Source organism: Loxodonta africana, chromosome 12, assembly GCF_030014295.1.
Source record: "Loxodonta africana isolate mLoxAfr1 chromosome 12, mLoxAfr1.hap2, whole genome shotgun sequence".
Lineage (NCBI taxonomy): Eukaryota > Metazoa > Chordata > Mammalia > Proboscidea > Elephantidae > Loxodonta > Loxodonta africana.
This window is the reverse complement of record NC_087353.1, coordinates 98,903,584-98,920,587: the sequence shown is the minus strand read 5'-3', so window position 1 is coordinate 98,920,587 and position 17,004 is coordinate 98,903,584. Positions and strand designations below refer to the sequence as shown.

The window sequence follows — 17,004 nt, the reverse complement described above, 5'->3', positions numbered from 1 at the left end:
TGGGCAGCTCACAGCAAGTCTGGGGGCTACTCACACCATCTTCAAAGGACAACTTCACGATCACCTGAGGAGCCTGTCCCCACTGCAAATAAGGCACATGAACCTGCTCAGTTGCCGAGCACTGAGTCCCTGGCACTATCCCATGGGATCCACAAACTCTGCTGCTCTGAAAGAACGAACACAGGCCATGAGGCTGAGAGGTTTTATTTTTACAAATCACAGCTAATGAACACCAAAGTCTTCCCCAGGGGAGCCCACGCTCCGGTGCGGGTCTGGGATAGTGCTGGTAGCTAAGAGCGACTCCCACGAAAGGGGGGCGGGGACAGCAAACACAGAGCCTACGATGTCCGAAGTCCAGGATGGAGTGGGGTAAGGCTGGGGGGCCTCAGCCGGAGCACCCCCGGCAGCCACAGTGCGTGCACTCGATGATCCGGCCCTGCAACAGAGACCAAGGGCTAAGGGTCGCACCCAGGCCGGGCTCCAGCAGGCAGCAGCTCCCTGCTGGTGTCCCCCACCCCCCACTGACACATACACAGCTGTCCTCCCGCTGAAGAGAGCAGCAGTGGAACACTGCCTCCCTCGAGGATGCTCCTCAGAAACCCCTCAGTGCCAGTTCTGGAGGTGGGGAACCCAATCCCTCATGAAAATGGAAACAGTTACTGCTTTCTCAACTATTCAGGCTTGCCAAAAAAAAAGAGAGAAGATCCAGGTGACTTATTCTGCTCACTCAGTGAGCATGGTATACCCTGACTGAGCTGGAGGTGGGCCTGTACCACTGGGGGTGGGGGCTGGGGGGGGGGCAAAGGGGCCTCAGTGCCCCCTCTGGTAGGGCCCAGGAAGGAGGGTGGGTGTGCACTGGCATCTCTAGCCAGCAGATGGTGTTCCTTGCCCAGGTGGGGATGGATGTCTGGCCAGGGACCTGTGCCAGCTGCTCACAGAGCAGTTGTTTTTATTTTTTCCCCCTTTTTGAAGCAGCAAGACCCTAAGCAAACAAAATCCTATGGTGAAATATAGCAAAGTTGGAACCGGCTGTCCTCTGGCTGCAGGGCCAGGACAGCATGCCCCCGTCCAGACTCTACCATGGCACCGCCCCCGCCCCCCCCCCCCCAAACAAGTCCAGCACCAGAGCTTCCCTCGGGGAGGCCGCCCTTGCTCGCTCTCCTCTGTTCGCTTACTCTCTACTGCTCAGCAGACCTGTCCCCGAGCTTCCTGACTGTGCAGGGAGAGCCACCAATGGCCAGCACTGCAGGTCCTCTCCTGGTTCGTGCTGTAGCTCTGCCCCAGATGGCCTGCACCCGCCACCACCATACTCGAGTTGCCTAGCCTAGTTTTGGAATGGCAGGTTCTGAAATACAGTGAATGGTAATGTGAAATTATCACTGTGAGGGGAAGGAGGCCTGGAACACCAGATGGGCTGAGACAGAAAGAAGGACTAGAGGGACGGGACGGGCCTGCCCTTCTCTGATTTAACCCTCCCAGCCACCTGAGGCAGGTATCATCACCCCAGTTTATAGATGAGAAACAGGCTTTAAGGGAGTTCAATAATGTGCCCCAGGGTGGAGCTGAGCTTGACCCCCAGACCTAACAAACACTAGTACCACCAAACCCCATGTAACAGGCACTGCTGATTGTGATTCACTCCCTGGAGGGGTGGCCAGCAGGACGTCCCGCGACAAAGCCACACCCCAGCACAAAATAACAAGATTCCTTGAGTCAACCAGAGCACCAATCCCAGGCATGGGAGGACCCACCACTTCCAGCTTGCTTTTGGGGACCCGGCAGATGCAGTTGGTCCCGAAGTTGGTGTCCCGAGTCTGAATGCAGCGCAGGCAGCACAGGTTCTCGTAGCCTTGCTTCTTCCACTTGGCGATCAGGTTTTTGTCGGCGTAGCCTTCCTTAATGCAGTATTCGTACAGCTCTGTCAGGAAGATGGGACAGGCATCAGACCTGCTGTAACCAGCCTCCCCCACCCACCCTTCATGGGAAAGTATTTACCCAACCTTGGGCACACCTCTTTTGTTAGCTCTAAAAAAACATCAGGACAGCATGACTTAAATAACTCTGAAAATCATTCACATTTGTAAGGCCAAGAGAATTTAGCCAAATACCTCTGCTTATGGCCTTCCGCTTATAAAAGAGGTCAAAGATGTATCGGGTTTTCTGGTGGTGGATCCTGAAGATGGGCCACAGAGACTCCACTTTCCTTTTCCCCTCATGAGGCTCTGTCTCCGCTGTGGACAAAAGGGTAGATTAGTTAGTTGGCTTTGGGGGAGAAGTTAGCCTACACAGGATATAGTGTTATTTTTCAACGATCAAGGTTAAAGAAGAAGTACCACTATATATTCATTAAACCCCAAATACCACTTTATATTCATTAAACCCACCATCAAATTGATTCCGACTCCTAGCGACCCTACAGACACAGTAGACCTGCCCCACAGGGTTTCCAAGGAGCGGCTAGTGAACTTGAACTGCCGACCTTTTGGTTAGCAGTCGTAGCTCTTAACCACTGTGCCACCAGGGCTCCTAGAAGTCCTTTAGAAAACATAAAAAAAAAAAAAAAAAAATTTCAAAACAGATCAAAGACCTAAACATAAAACCAAAAACCATAAAGATCATAGAAGACAAAATAGGATCAGCACTAGACACCCTAATGGACAGCATTAACAGGATACAAACCATAACCAACAACACACAAACTCCAAAAGATACGCTAGAGAACTGGGATCTTCTAAAAATTAAGCACTTATGCTTATCAAAAGACTTCACTAAAAGATTAAAAAGAGAACCTACAGACTGGAAAAAAACTTTTGACTATGACAAATCTGACAAACGTCTAATCTCTAAAATCTATAGGAAAATCTAGCACCTCTACAACAAAAGACAAATATTCCAACTTAAAAAGGGGCAAAGGAGATGAACAGACACTTCGCCAAAAAAAAAAACATTTAGGTGGCTAACAGACACAGGAAATGCTTGCAGTCACTAGCCATTCAAGAAATGCAAATCAAAACCACAAGGAGATACCGTCTCACCCTGGCATTACTGGCACGAATCAAAAAAACAGAAAACAAATGTTGGAGAGGCTGCGGGGAGACTGGAACTCTTAAGCACTGCTGGTGGGAATGCAAGATAGTACAACCGCTTTGGAAAACGATATGGTACTTCCTTAAAAAGCTAGAAATAGAAATACTAGCAATCCCACTCCTAGGAATATATTCTAGAGAAATAAGTTATCCAACGAATAAACATATACACGCCCATGTTCGTTGCAGCATCATTCACAATTGCAAAGAGGTGGAAACAACCTAGATGCCCATCAACAGACGAATGGATAAACAAACGCCATGACATAGAACAACGACAGACCACAAAATAGACCAGAGTTACTGGCCTGACAAAGACCGGAGATCCCGGAGAGTATGGCCCCCCGTCACCCTCTTAACTCCATACTAAAGTCACTCCTGAGGTTCACCCTTCAACCAAAGATTAGACAAGCCCATTAAATAAAAGGAGTACAGAAGACCAACGGCAAGGACCGGAAGGCAGGATGGAACAGCAAAGCTGGTAACAGAGAACCCAAGGTCGAGAGAGTGTGGACGTGTCACAGGGTTGGTAACCAATGTCACAAAACAATAAAACCCAGGGCTGTCAAGTCAATTCTGACTCATAGCAACCCTATAGGACAGAGCAGAACTGCCCCATAGCAATACACATACTAATTATTTCACAAGAAGCTAGACTGTTCTGTAAACCTTCATCTAAAATATAATAATAAAAATCAAAAAAAAGATTTCAGCCTTGGAAACCCTATGGGTCAGTTCTACTCTGTGCTAAAGGGTCCCTATGAGTCAGAATAGGGTTGACAGCAGTGGGCTTGGGTTTTGTTTTTTTATGAGCCAGTAGAGGTCCCTGGGCAGCACAAATGGTTTGAGCTTGACTGCTAACCCAAAGGTTGGTAGTTCAAACACACCCAGCAGTGCTGCAGGAAAAAAGTCTGGCCATCTGCTTCCACCAAAAGTCCATCTAAGAAAACCCTATGGAAGTTTCTCTGTGTAACACATGGGGTCACCATGAGTCAGAATCAACAACGGGTTTGGTTTTTGAGTTTATAAACAAACAAGATACGTCCACGTCAGGAGACACAGTGGCACCACCCCTTCTGATTTATACTTCATTTTGCCTGGCCCCTGGAGGCACCTCAGCCTGTGACTCCAGGACTCAGCCAACCAGGACAGGTACTTCCACACTCACCTTCTCTCATCTTTTGATCTAATTCATCCAGTGTTGGTTCAATCAACTCCCAGCCATCTGGGGGAGCTTTCCGGCTTCTTTTGACTTTAGGCATTTTTATTCACAAAATAATTTGTAAAGATCTAGGAAAAAAAAATGAACTGAATTGGTTTCTGAACCTCAGATCCTCAAAGGCCTTCACAAGCTACCACTATGGCACACATCCACTTCCTGTAGTGCAGGGCAGTGGCTCCTAGAAAGGGTTCAGCATTATAAATGCCTGGATTCAAATCCTGACTCTGCTACTTAACCACTGTCATGACTTTAGAAAGCTCCTGAAAATCACTAAATCTCAGTTTACTCATCTGTCAGATGAGCATAAGAAAAGCTACCTTATAAGATCATTGTGAAAACTTAATTGTATCTATCAAGTGCCCAATATATAACCTGTACTTAATAAATGCTTACCGTTATCATTAACATCACCTACTGTCTGAACCCTGTACTGGATGATTTAAGAAAGAGCTTCTGCCCCCAGAAGGTGACATTCTAGCAGGGGACACAACAGAAAGCTGAAAGGATGACTATAATGCAGTGTGAGAAGGGCTAAGACTGGGGGAGGTGGGAGAATGAATATTTACGAGGGAAAGAAACAGCTGTAAAACCAAAGCACCTTAGGATCTACTTTCTAAGAGTATATTGGGAATACCTCTGGATTCTGCAGTCACAGGCTTGGGTTCTTGTTCAGCTCTACCATTTACTTGCTGTGACTCTGGGAAGGTCACTTTCCCTCTCTGGTCCTCAGTCTCCTCATCTGTAAAACGAAGGCAGTGGATTAGCTGATTGCTGTGATCCCTTTTAGGTCTATCAAACGAGCTACCCAAAGACGAGTCATGGACAGTCCATGCAATAAACCAGTCCAAAGCTGAAGAGCAGAGCACTTTTCAAACCACACAGCATTTCCTAGCTGGCAAAGAGAATGCAGGCCAATTGTTGCTAACCTTTAAGCACAACTGACACAGCTCCCCCAAATTCACCCGGTCCTTCCCTTCTGACAGTTGACTGAGTTTACCAAGATGCCTGCGACACACAGTCCGCCTCCTCTCATGAACTCTCCATAGCAACCTTACAGCAGTGAAATCAAACTCCAACAGGTAAAGTCAGGGCCCCATACCTGCAAACTGGCAGGGTCAGTGCTCTTTACACTGTTCTTCTCCGTGTGAAGCTACAGAGGATGGTCTGCGAGGGCACAGATACAGCCAGTAATAAGAAAAGGATCATTTTCCTATTACCCGCGGTGATCAAGAGCCTGGCTTGTAACCAAAAGGTTGGCAGCTCGAATCCATCAGCCGCACCTTGGAAACCCTATGGGGCAGTTCTACTCTGTCCTATACGGTCGCTGTAAGTCGGAATCGACTGGACAACAACGGGCTTGGTTTTTTTTTTTTTTGGCCCAGCCTGGGAGTCAGAGGCGGCCTCCCGGGGCAAGTACGAGGTAACCGGGTCAAAAAAAAGTGGCGGGAGGCGCAAAAACCATCATCCCTTAGGAGCACTCGAGGAAGAAGAGAGGGGAAGAACGCTCAGAAGGGAGAGAAAATACTGTAAGACTTTAGGTAAGGTTCAAGGAAAGTAAGGCAACGAAAGACGCATTAAAAGCATAAACAAGATGTAAAGGAAACAAGTCCCCGGCGAAGAAAACGGCGTGAAAAGACGCCTAGCAGCAAGAAAGCCCACAAATCTGCCATGCCCTCGCAAAACAACAAAGGCACCGCCTTCTCCCGGAAACTCACTCCGGGCTCCCAATTAAGCGGCCCGACCCCATCCCAGTCCAGTTGCTCAGATAGCACTCTGGGTCAGCGCAGACCTCCAACCTCTGGCTAAAACCGTTACCAAGGCACCCAAACACCCACCGAAAACGCCGTCTCTTTCGTCCAGCGCGTCTTTGCTGCCTGCTTCCGCTTCTCACGTGATCTCTGGGGATGAGGTCCTCGCGGAGCCCCGCCCCTCCTCGCGTGGGGATTGCGTCATCTTAGGTGTCCACAGAGCTGCCTATAGAGAATTCCGGAGCCGCCGTTACCCTGCGTCCTCCCTTTCCGGGGAGGGGTGGCTGGCAGGAACACGCGTCTTCCCTGGCGAGGCCGCCGGGGGCGCTGTTGCCAGACTGCTTGCTGGCGAGCCTAGATTCAGGCAGCGTGCTGGACAGCCCCTCTTCTTGCTGGGGGCCTCTCCGAGGTCCCCGGTCCTCACGGTGGCTGCGGCGGCGCGCGGTGGGCACTTGGCCGGGCGGAAAGAGTCGTGCCCGAGGAATTTCCGGTTCCTGTGTCAGTTCTGAGGCGCCGCCGCAGGAGCCGCCGGAGCCGCGATGCCTAAAGGAGGTGAGAGCGGGAGCGCGTGTCCCGAGGGCCTTGAGGGGCGGCCAGAATCCCAGTCCCACTGTCCCCTCAGCCCGCGATGTGTCTCGGAGAGCAGCGCAGAGGGCGGGCGTCCTTGTCGGCTGAGGGCCAGGGCTGGGCCTCGACGCCCAATTGTTCCGATGTGGAAACTGAGGACCGTGGTGGCCTAGAGCCACTCCTTCAGGGGTCTCAGGGGTCCCAGAGGCCCTGGTTCTCCCCGGCACCGAGGCTGGATCGGGGCGCGCTTCTCCAGGCCTAGGGCGTCTGAAGTTTTCTCTCGCTTCGAGGCTGGCCGGGGACTGAGTCACCGCGTCCCGCGCCTGTGACCGGGCCCGCCTGCCTCGCGTGTAAAACGCCGGCCCTCTCGGGCTCCGGCCGGGCCGGGCCTTTGCCGAATGAGCCTTAACGGGATGCTCTTGAGCCCGGCCGACCTGACTGTGACGCCTCTCTCCGGTAGCGGTTCCATTTGTGCCTTCGAGCCAAGTCTCTTAACCTCCCTGTGTCTCTTTCCTCACTTGTCATGGGGATGAGAATTGTACCTGCCTCGTAAGCCTGACGCGCGAGGCTTTAGCCAGGTAATCGGAGCTCTCGACAGGATGCCTGGCAGCCGCTAAGGGCCCAACAGATACTAAGCATTTTTATTTGTAAGGCCGAGAAGGTAGAGAGTCCGTGACTCGGTTTGTTGAAGACGGTCCTCCGTCCTCTTTCCCCTGAGAGTCAGTAGTCCCCGGCTGGAGTCCCAGCGGCGTCACTGTCTAACTCTGTGGCCTTGAACACAGCTTGTTTTCCGCATCGGGAACACTGGGTAGTGGCTCTTTGCTCAGAGCCGGGGTGGGAGTCGGAAAATGATGGAACAGACGGAGTGCCTGGTTAGCTCCTGGCCGGGAACAGCTGTTCCGTTAATAGTGGCAGCTCATGTGTCAAGTTGGTTAAAATGCACTCGGTGCACTCAGCCCAGGAACATCTACCTGGAGCTTTTTCACACCTAAGTGACCTTCTGACTCTACTTCCAGAGATAATGAGATTGACAGAGCTGGGTCTGTTCAAATCTGTTTCTTTACTGATTTATTCTGGAGCTGGGGGAGCCGTGTACCTTCCACGTTCCTCAGCATGAGCATCTGTGAAAGTGGCTCTAACAGTCCTTTCAATCCAGAGTCCTACTTAATGGATACTTTGGGCCAAAATTGGAAGTTACCATTACAAAATGTTTAATATGAATTCGTAGCTTGGTCTTTTGGCCTGTGAAAAGCTTTGTTGTTATAAGGTACTGATGAGTCGATTTCCGACCCCCGCATGGCAGTAGAGCTGCCCTGTAGGATTTTCTTGGCTCTAATCTTTACAGAACCAAATCTCTGGGCCTGTTTTCCTTGGTGCCGCTCGCTGGGTTCAAACCTCCAGCCTTTTGGTTAGTGGTCAGTGCAAACCTGTTGTGCCACCCAGGGATCCTAGAAAACATGAAGGTGTTTTTAAAAAAAGTATAAAATTCACCAAGCACCTAGGACTGATTTGTTTCCATTATGCTAACTGGGAAGCATTTTTAAAAGCTCGAAGAACTTCAGTAAAAGTTACTGTAAAGCAAGCTCATTATCACAAAGCCAGATGTGCAGATGAGAACCTGTAGTAACCGGTTTTGAGGAGTTACTATTGCCTGGAACATTAAGAGGGTGTTGGGGTTTTTTGTTGTTTTGTTTTTTAAATGGCAAGCTTGATCTCACAATAGGACTTTCATGAGCATAGACCAAGACGCCTCTGGGAGGCCAGGTAGTCATTAAAAATGGGTGATGTGGTCTGCAGCAGCCCAATTATGGCTCTGCAGCTGCTGTCTAAGAAATCAGGGGAGGCCTGAGCAGCTTGTGCTAATTACAGATTCTTTGCTGTGGGTGAGGAGCTCACTGGAAGTCAGGTTTGCCTCAGTTTCCAGAAGAGGTCCTCTGGTGGGAATCCAGCATCCTCTGGGGCCCACAGAGAACGTACCGCCCTACTCTAAAATTGGCTGATGGCTATAGCAGGTGACAGTCTAGTGTCCTGGCTCAAGACAGTCAGTCTGTAAAACTGATACTCTTAAAATTCTTACTCATGTTTTTAGCTTTTAGACTTTTGCTGTTGTTAGCTGGCCTCACGTCAGCCCCCGACTCATGGTGACCCCATGTACAACAGAAGGAAATGCTGCCTAGTCCTGCGCCATTTAAGTCTCTTGGTTTCTAAAACAAACAGGACCGGCAGTTACTCCTACACCCTAGATTTGTACTGAGGATCAAATGAGCCCAGGGCTGTGACAGAACATAGCAAGTAAAAAGCACCATAGTGGCGTGGGGTGCATAAATGTTACACGTTCTCAACAATTGCATCAAAGCTCACTACGTTGGGATTTAGCCGGTCGCCCCGTGCTGTGCCCCCTCCCCAGTGCTGTCCCCTTGGGTCTTATTTGTGGAAACCCACATCCTGCATAGTTTGGTGGTGCATCAGGAGGGTCACATATTGCTCTTGTGTCCCTTTGCACACATAGGGGAGGAGAAAGTGGACATATTGGGTGGCACTTGGCTAGGGGCAGGTGAGAAGAGCAGCCCATGCAGGACGCATCCCTCTGGGGGTTGGGGCAGTCACAGAAGCTGCCTCCCTTCCACCTCCTAACTGCTGATCCTCGCGCAGGAAGAAAGGGCGGCCACAAAGGCCGGGCAAGGCAGTATACAAGCCCCGAGGAGATCGACGCCCAGCTTCAGGCTGAGAAGCAGAAGGCCAGGGTGAGTACATTTCTGTCCAGGCCATGCCAGTGGTCCCGGGTGGCCCTTCCTCTGGCCCCCAGAGCAACCAGGCAAGGGCCACCCATCCCAGGGGCAGTGGGCAGCAGGCGGGAGTCCCAGAACAACAAGCGACAGAGTTCGGAAGCCATCCTCTGACTGGACCAACTAGAAAGAACTTTGTTCACTTGGCAGATGGTGCTCTAGTGGATTGGTTTTTAGTCCTGTGCTCTGGGTGGGAACACAGAGAAAAGGACACAGTTCCTGCCTTCTGGGGGCTCCCCCTCCTCCAGGCTCTGCCACGCTGGGGTTCGAGCTCCCAGCACTCTCACTTTCCTGTTCCTGCCACGCAGGACTGCCTGCCACGTCCCCACAGGCAAAGAGCTATTTTTTTCTCAAGACCTTGTTCGGTGCACCTCCTCTGGGCCTCTTTCACTGCTGCAGCCTCGCCAGCCCACTGGCCCCTCTGATGTAGTAGTTCCCTCTACTTTTTTCAGCCCTTCGCTAGGACACAGGATGTTTCCTTCGTTGCCGGTGGTCATGTCCCCTCCACTCACTAGATCTATGCCTGAATAAGGGCACAGGTGACACGGGCAGGGCCAGATGAGTGGCACAGCTCATGCCCCAGAAATGGAGAGGAGGGGCCACATCTTACTGAGGGGTCAGGGTGGGTCTTGTGGAGGAGAATGTGGGCAAGTGCTCAGAGGCAGCAATGACAGGAAGGAGGGAGAATTGAACAGAGGCACTGAAGATCAGAGGAAGGACAGAAGGTTTTTGTAAGAGACTTTGAGAGGAGGCAAGACAGGTGGAGGGAAAGGGCATGCCAGGGTGTTGTCTGGGAAGCCCATGCAGCAGGGCGTCTATGAGGGCAGGTTGGGGTGGCTGGTGCCAGTGGCAGTGTGAGTGGACTTCCCAAGGAGAGTGAGTACAGTTTGGTGCATGCATGCCAGGCTGGGCAGTGGGCAGGGGATAGCCACTTGCCTGAGTCGTGCTGCCCCAGAGAGGAGCTCCTCACCTAGGCTGGCTGCATGAGGGCCTTGCTACACTGAGCAGCCTCCAGGCCTGGAATGAGTGAATAGACTGCCTCGGCCCCTGGTTCATCCCCTGGGGCCAGGGTCGCAGAGCAGGACTCTTGTCAGATGTGGTCCCGGCCTTCCAGTGGCTTGATTTCTCAAGGTACACAGTCTTGAGGGTAGTTGTGGTGGGGATCAGAGTCTTGGGGGTTTGTTTTTCATTTTTGATTTTGCAAGGTTGTCCATTTCTAAAACAGGAAGAAGAGGAACAAGGAGAAGAGGGTGGAGATGGGGCTGCAGGTGACCCCAAAAAGGAGAAGAAGTCTCTAGACTCAGACGAAAGTGAGGAGGATGAAGATGACTACCAGGTATTTATTCCCATGGGGGCTGGACTCATCCATTCAGTGAACATTTCTCAAGTGCCTGGTTATCACCATACCCAGTAGTAGATGTGACAAGGTCCTTGCTCTTAAGAATTTACATTGCAGCAGGGGACATAGCCAATAAAATAAACTCACAGAATAATTTCTAGTGGTGGTAAGTATGCGAGTAAAATGGGTTCTGATAGAGGGTGCTTGGAGAAGTGGTGTTGATAGGAGGTGACTTTTAAGCTGACATCTGAAAAACAAGGAGTCAATCATATGGAAATGGGCTTGCAGAACAGTCAAGTAAGCCAGACCAGCAAGTGCAAAGGCCCTGGGGGCAGGAGTAAGCTTGGCCTGTTCAGGGAACAGAAAGGGGCCGGTGGCGCTGTGGCTTAGTGGGTATGGAGTAGAGTGTTGCTGATGAAGAAAGGTGGGCAAGGGCCGTGGAAGGAGTTTGAGTTTTAGTGTAGTATGCAGCTGGTGGAGGCCTTGAAGTGGGAGAGAGATGCCTGATTTTTTAAAAAATAGTATTTTATTGTGTTTTCGGTGAAGGTTTGTACAGTAGTTTAGGTTCCCATTCAACAGTTTCTACACGTGTTGTTCGGTGACATTGGTTACATTTCTCAAGATGCGGAAACATTCTCGTTATTTCCATTGTGGTCGTTCTGTTCCATTCTGGTTGTTCTAGTTTCCCTGCCCTCTTGCATTCCCATCTTTGTTTTAAAGTCATTGTTGACAGCTGATTTGTTTTTAAAAGATCCGTTTGGCTTCTCTGGAGATGCGTGCTAGGGCGTTGAGTACAGGAACAGGGAGATGGCAGCAGTCATCCAGACTAGACGTGGTGGCGTGGACTGGGGTGGTGGCAGTGGCAGTGGAGATGAGTGGACAGATTCAAGACGTCTTTGGAGAGAGACTTGTTGGGGTTTGCTGAGGTTGGGTGTGGAGTTGCAGGGAAGAGAGGAATTGGGTGGTCCCTAGGATCGTGGGAAGGAACAGGTTTAGGGGTGAGTCTTGAGCTCTGTTCTAGATGGGTCATGTTTGCAGTGTCTGGTCGGTGGAGAGATATAAATATGGAGCTGCGTTGGAGGTCAGCATCTGGTGCTCTGTAGAGTGCTCAGGTTGATTGGTGTTTGGAAGTGTCTCTGTGGTCGCTTAAAGGGGGAAGCTAGGGCTGGCAGGGCCCAAAACGTTGACCAAACCTGCCAGCTGTTAAGAATTTGTGTTCTCATTCCCTCCTGAACTTCCCCTGGGCGGGGGGAGGGGGGAGAGGGCAGGAGGTATGGGCACCAGCTTCCTGGGCCTCTCTGGAAACCCATGTGGGCTATGGATCCGATGGCTCAATCTCAAGTTGGCGTTTCCTTCTTCTCATCAGTGGAGATGGGTGGGGATTGGAATTGGTCATGAGGACACACGCCCTTGGCCCACCCATCCCTGGGATCCAGCAGGTGCTTGAAATAGGTACGGAATCCCATGGAAAATACCTTTGGGGAAAAGCACCCTGGCTGAGAGCTTATGAATGGGGCTTGGGTTTGCCTCTCATCTGCCGTTTACTTCCTAGTTGGCCTTTGCCAGGATAATTATCCTTGAGCCTCCACTCTGTCGTCTCCAAAGCTGGGCTCATAACCCCCGCTGCTGGGCCAGGCATGGGCCGGGCTCCCATCACACACACCACATCCGCACTGTACTTGGGGTCCCTGCACCTAAGTGTTGTCCCCTCTGTAAGGCCCAGGTCCAGCATCCTGCTGGGTAGGGCATGGCGCGAAAGTGTGTTCCCATCCTGGTGGGATGGTGGGAGAGAACGGCCCTGGGGGCTCTGCAGGACCTACACTTCTCCAACAGCCACCATCTTATCCGATCCTAGCAAAAGCGCAAAGGTGTGGAAGGGCTCATCGACATTGAGAACCCCAACCGGGTGGCACAGACAACCAAAAAGGTCACACAACTGGATCTGGACGGGCCGAAGGAGCTTTCGAGGAGAGAACGGTAACGTCTGCTGGGTGGGCCTGTGACCTGGGCTCTGCGGTTCCCAGAGGCTAGGTGAGGGCTCTAGCTGTGGTGTTCATTTGTTTCATCTTGTTACCCAAAGCCCCTACAGCAGCTTCTTTCCTCCTCTCCCCCTAAAAAATTCACCAACAGGAACGTGAAGTCAGGGAAAATAGAAGATTAAGACCTGAGCTTTGCACTTGGAGTAGCTGGCCCAGGGACACAGTGGGTTGGCCTACGGTCCCTTCTTCCAGAGCACCCCTGCTCCAGCCTGGGCTGACCATTCCTGACCTGCGTCCATCTATACTGCCGTGGCCACGGGGACTGGGGTCTGTGCTGTCCAGAAGGCAGCCCCAGTTGGCTGTCCCAGCTCTCTCTGAGTCCCGTGTGAAAATAGAGCTGCAAGTCCCTTCTCATAGGTTGTGTGAGAATGAGACCGTGTGCCTGCTCACAGTCGTCCTTGACAGGTAGTGACCTAACCTGATGGCTATTAGGGGCCTGACAAGGGGCTGAAGGTGCTGGGGAGAGCAGCCGGGTTTCTCTTCTGGCTGGACTGCTAGGTTTTAAATCCACTTCCCAACTGTGCTGTCCCGACTACACCGTGGCACCACGGGAGCTGTCTGAAAACCCCATGGGGAAGGCCTGTGAGCTTGGGGAATGAGTGGAGGCTGCTAAGGAGCCATCTGCTCCTTCAGTAGCTTCCCTTTTGGGATTGAGCCCCCAGAACCCCAACGGCCTGGGCTGGTGCTGGCCTTCCCCGAGCAGAAGGGCTCTAGTGACACCAAACTCTGCCACTTAGCCGCTGTGCTGCTGTGGACAAGTCACTGCCTTTCTAGGTCTTAGTGTACTCACCAGTAAAGAGGGATCCTGTTGGTACCCTGTCCTTTAGGGTTGCCAGGACAATAGCTGTCAAGGCCAGTACCGTGCCTGGCACTCTAGTTTTCACTGGGATCTGCAGAGCCTCCGGGCAGCCTCGCTCATAGTTCCACATGCCTCCGTGGTCTCCTGGGCTTGGAGCTCTGAGGACCAGACCAGCACCACCTGACTCTGGACCTCCCTCCCTGGGAGGATCTGCTGGGCTGACGAGTGTTGTCTTCTCATCTTTAGCACATGGCTTGTCCTGCGTCTCCCCGGCAGCACATCTTCTCATCCCATACCCTGGTGGCTATGCTTTCTCCCTTAGGCAGGCTTACATGCCTTGTTTGTCCTTGTGCCCTAGCTGTGTCTTGCAGAGGCCTCTGTGTGTCCAGGCAGGGCTCCTACTCTGTTCCAGCACTTGGCCCTTCAGAAACCCATGGAGGTGGAACCTTCCTGTCTCATACCATGCAGGGCACCCACTCCAGTTCAGAATCTCAGGCTTGCAAAGAGCTCCTTAGAGAGCGATGGATTTGCCTCACCACTTCCCTTGCCTAGTGGTGTTCAATCGCTGACACCTTCGCCCTGGGCCAGTCTGGCTTTTGTTCCCACAGCCCCACTGATGGGGCCCCACCCCCTTGGGAGGCAGCCTCTTGTATATGGGAGCTTCTCTGGCTGAGAATGGCCATGTCGCATTGACCTCAGATAACTGTTGTTGTTGCGTGCCATTGAGTCGGTTGTGATTCATAACAACCTTATGTAAAACAGAATGAAATGCTGCCCAGTCCCACACCATTCTAATCTGAGATTAGATGTGTCAGTATTCCGATCATGGTCCTTAACCATGGCTTGGGGCCACCTGCACCGTTTTTTCTTCCTTATGGAATGTGGTGTCTAGTGCCTTTGTTCTCCTGGCCATCTTCTGTGGATATGTAGTTCGCTTGTCTTGGTCCCCCTTTCTCACCATGGACATCAGGACCTAGTCATGAAAACTCTGAATGTCATCCCCCAAGCCAGACATCGTCCTCTTACAGGCTAAGGCTCTGAAGGTCACAGGTGCCAAGCTCACCTCCCCACCCATGTCTTCCATCTGAGGACATTGAGTGCACCATTCAGCCCCTCCCCTTAGGCACACATGTGCGCAGGTTCCAGCTCTTCCACTGCTTGCCAGGTGAGTGTCCATCACACAGAGGGCACATACAAGCCAGGGCCCTCCCCACTTTGGCCCTAAGCCTGAGTCCTTGGCCTTTGTTCTGGCTCCCACGTCCAGCTCCGCTAAATGGTGGGGAAGATGTTCCCTTTGACACCATTTTACCCAAACAGAGAAGAAATCGAGAAGCAGAAAGCAAAAGAGCGATACATGAAAATGCATTTAGCTGGGAAGACCGAGCAGGCCAAGGCTGACCTCGCCCGGCTGGCGATCATCCGGAAACAGCGGGAGGAAGCTGCCAGGAAGAAAGAAGAGGAGAGGAAAGGTAAGTTCTGGGCTGCAGGCGAGACGGATGACTGCTCGGGAGAGGCACAGACGGGTTGCTGACTGATGGACACGGTTCCCAGCAAGCCACCAAGTCCAGCCTCAGTGTCCTGTCTGTAAACGGGACTGTGTGAGGAGTAGCGTGATCAGATGGCACCTTCTCGTGGTTCTGTCAGGTGGGCTTGGGCATTCCTGCCTGCCATCTCCCAGAGTGCTAGGAGGGTCTGAAGCGACATGGAGTGCAAGGTGGTTTTGAACCTTAGCAGAGCACTGTCAACAGTGGTCACTGGCAGAGAGAAGCCTCAGAGGCTCATGCACCCAGTACAGACCTTCAAGGCTAGAAAGTTCAACTGAGGTCTCTGGTGCCTTGTGAAGCATGGAGTGCTGCCTAGGATCACCAGTCTGTTGAAGGGGCCTGGTGGGTGGGGTGGGCTGGGTACAGTCTGGTCCAGGTGCCCCTTTCCCCATGCTCTGCCTTCATGCCAACGGGAGGTAGTGGGGGGCTTCCCCCTAGATCCAGGTTGGTTATGGCAAGTTGGTATAGTTTATATAGGAGGGATCAACTCACAACGTTCCATGAATCCCAGCCTCATGGAATCCTCTCCACAGTCAGAGCGAGGAGAACCCTAGTGATCCTGCTGTCCTGACTCCTTACTGGTTTGAGGGAACAGGCCCAGAAATGGGAGCTCAGTTGCCCAGGGGCATTTCCGCTGCCCCAGAGGTTCCATGTTTATCCCAGCTCCCATGCGGGGGATAACATGCTCTGCTTCACAAGCCCCAAGGAGGAAAGGATTTCACCTGCAGCCATTTGAAGGTGTTGATTTTAGATGTCGGAACCTGTGGGAGAGGTGGGGATTATGGGGTTCTGCCTGGGAGGTGGGCCAAGAAAGAGTTTCCATTTATCTGGTGGATTGTGGGTCAGTGGGCCTTTGTGGAGGGGCAGCTGCCAATAAGTTTGTGGCAGCCACGCAAACATGTCAGGAAAGTCTGGACGCCTAGATCCCAGGGCGTCCCTGGAGTCTTGGCCTCCTCTGCCAGCTGAGCCATTGCACAGAATGTTTCCTGAGGCCAACCAAACTAAAGCTCCGTGGCTCTGGGGGTGTGAGCGCGTGTAGGGGTGGTTTGGTTTGGTTTTAACTCCTCTCCTTCCCTTCCCTCCCCTTCCCACCCCTCAGCAAAAGATGATGCGACTTTGTCAGGAAAACGAATGCAATCGCTCTCCCTGAACAAGTAAAGTTGGCCGCAGGGGAGAGGAGATACCGGGGGCCGGGCCGTGCTGCCAGGACCTCTGCCAGCACCTCTGCGTGCAGCCCGCCCTGTGCCCTGGCGCCGCTGCAGCAGCCCCTCATGGCTGGGAGCCCCCACTGTGGCCTGGGGCCTCCTCTGCATCTTGGCACAGAAATCGTTTGGGGGGATGGTGGGTGGGAGGGTCTGGGGGGAGGGAGCGGCTGCTATCTTTGAGACAAGGATGCAGGAGAGCATTTCATATGTAACCATTTGAACGTTTGCTGTTTTTAGAATTCGGAGCCCTTGGTGGGTATGTGGGAGGTGGGGTGAGAAGAGCTGCCATTCCTCCGGTAGGTTGGACGTTAGTGGGCGGTTGCACCCAGGGTGGCTGACCAGTTTGTGACAACCAGCCCCAGTCTGTATTGCCTGGCTGCTCACTCACAAGAGCGGCTGTCCTCTGGGAGCCCGTGCCCTGGGCCCCTGAGGGTCCCGGCTCGTCCCTGGCCAGCCCCAACTGAGACTCTCTGCCCTTTCTTGCCCCCTTCCCACCCACCTGGCCAGGGCCCATTTTTAACCCTGCCCATCAGTCATTTCAAGAAACCTCTTTACTGTGCGGCACCCAGGCAGAACACGCTCCACAAATTCAACTTGTATATTTGGCAGATTAAAGTTGACGTTATCGTAATCCTTGCCTCAGGATCATCTTTGGGCCCCCTATGCCTG

At 52.3% G+C, this 17,004-nt stretch overlaps 2 protein-coding genes across 4 annotated transcripts; one reads left to right on the top strand and one right to left on the bottom strand.

Moving 5' to 3' along the window:
* Positions 1 to 207: 207 nt before the first annotated feature.
* BUD31 (BUD31 homolog) lies at positions 208 to 6,271 on the bottom strand. Of its 2 annotated transcripts, none has more exons than XM_003416530.4 (6): positions 6,144 to 6,271; positions 4,943 to 5,047; positions 4,255 to 4,376; positions 2,109 to 2,231; positions 1,752 to 1,918; positions 208 to 436 (listed from the first exon to the last, which is right to left on the bottom strand). In XM_003416530.4, the coding sequence occupies exons 3-6, from the start codon at positions 4,346 to 4,348 to the stop codon at positions 386 to 388; spliced, it is 435 nt and encodes a 144-aa protein (XP_003416578.1). In that variant the 5' UTR covers positions 4,349 to 4,376; positions 4,943 to 5,047; positions 6,144 to 6,271; the 3' UTR covers positions 208 to 385. The 2 variants fall into 2 exon arrangements, with proteins under 2 accessions (XP_003416578.1, XP_023411738.1); XM_023555970.2 differs by lacking the exon at positions 6,144 to 6,271 and adding an exon at positions 5,408 to 5,486.
* Positions 6,272 to 6,476: 205 nt separating this feature from the next.
* Positions 6,477 to 16,966, top strand: PDAP1 (PDGFA associated protein 1). 2 transcript variants are annotated; one of them, XM_003416528.3, is made up of 6 exons: positions 6,477 to 6,608; positions 9,276 to 9,367; positions 10,635 to 10,745; positions 12,604 to 12,725; positions 14,904 to 15,055; positions 16,230 to 16,966. In XM_003416528.3, exons 1-6 carry the CDS (start codon positions 6,596 to 6,598, stop codon positions 16,286 to 16,288), a joined length of 549 nt encoding a protein of 182 aa, XP_003416576.1. In that variant the 5' UTR covers positions 6,477 to 6,595; the 3' UTR covers positions 16,289 to 16,966. The 2 variants fall into 2 exon arrangements, with proteins under 2 accessions (XP_003416576.1, XP_023411737.1); XM_023555969.2 differs by lacking the exon at positions 16,230 to 16,966 and having other exon boundaries at positions 14,904 to 16,223.
* Positions 16,967 to 17,004: the final 38 nt, after the last annotated feature.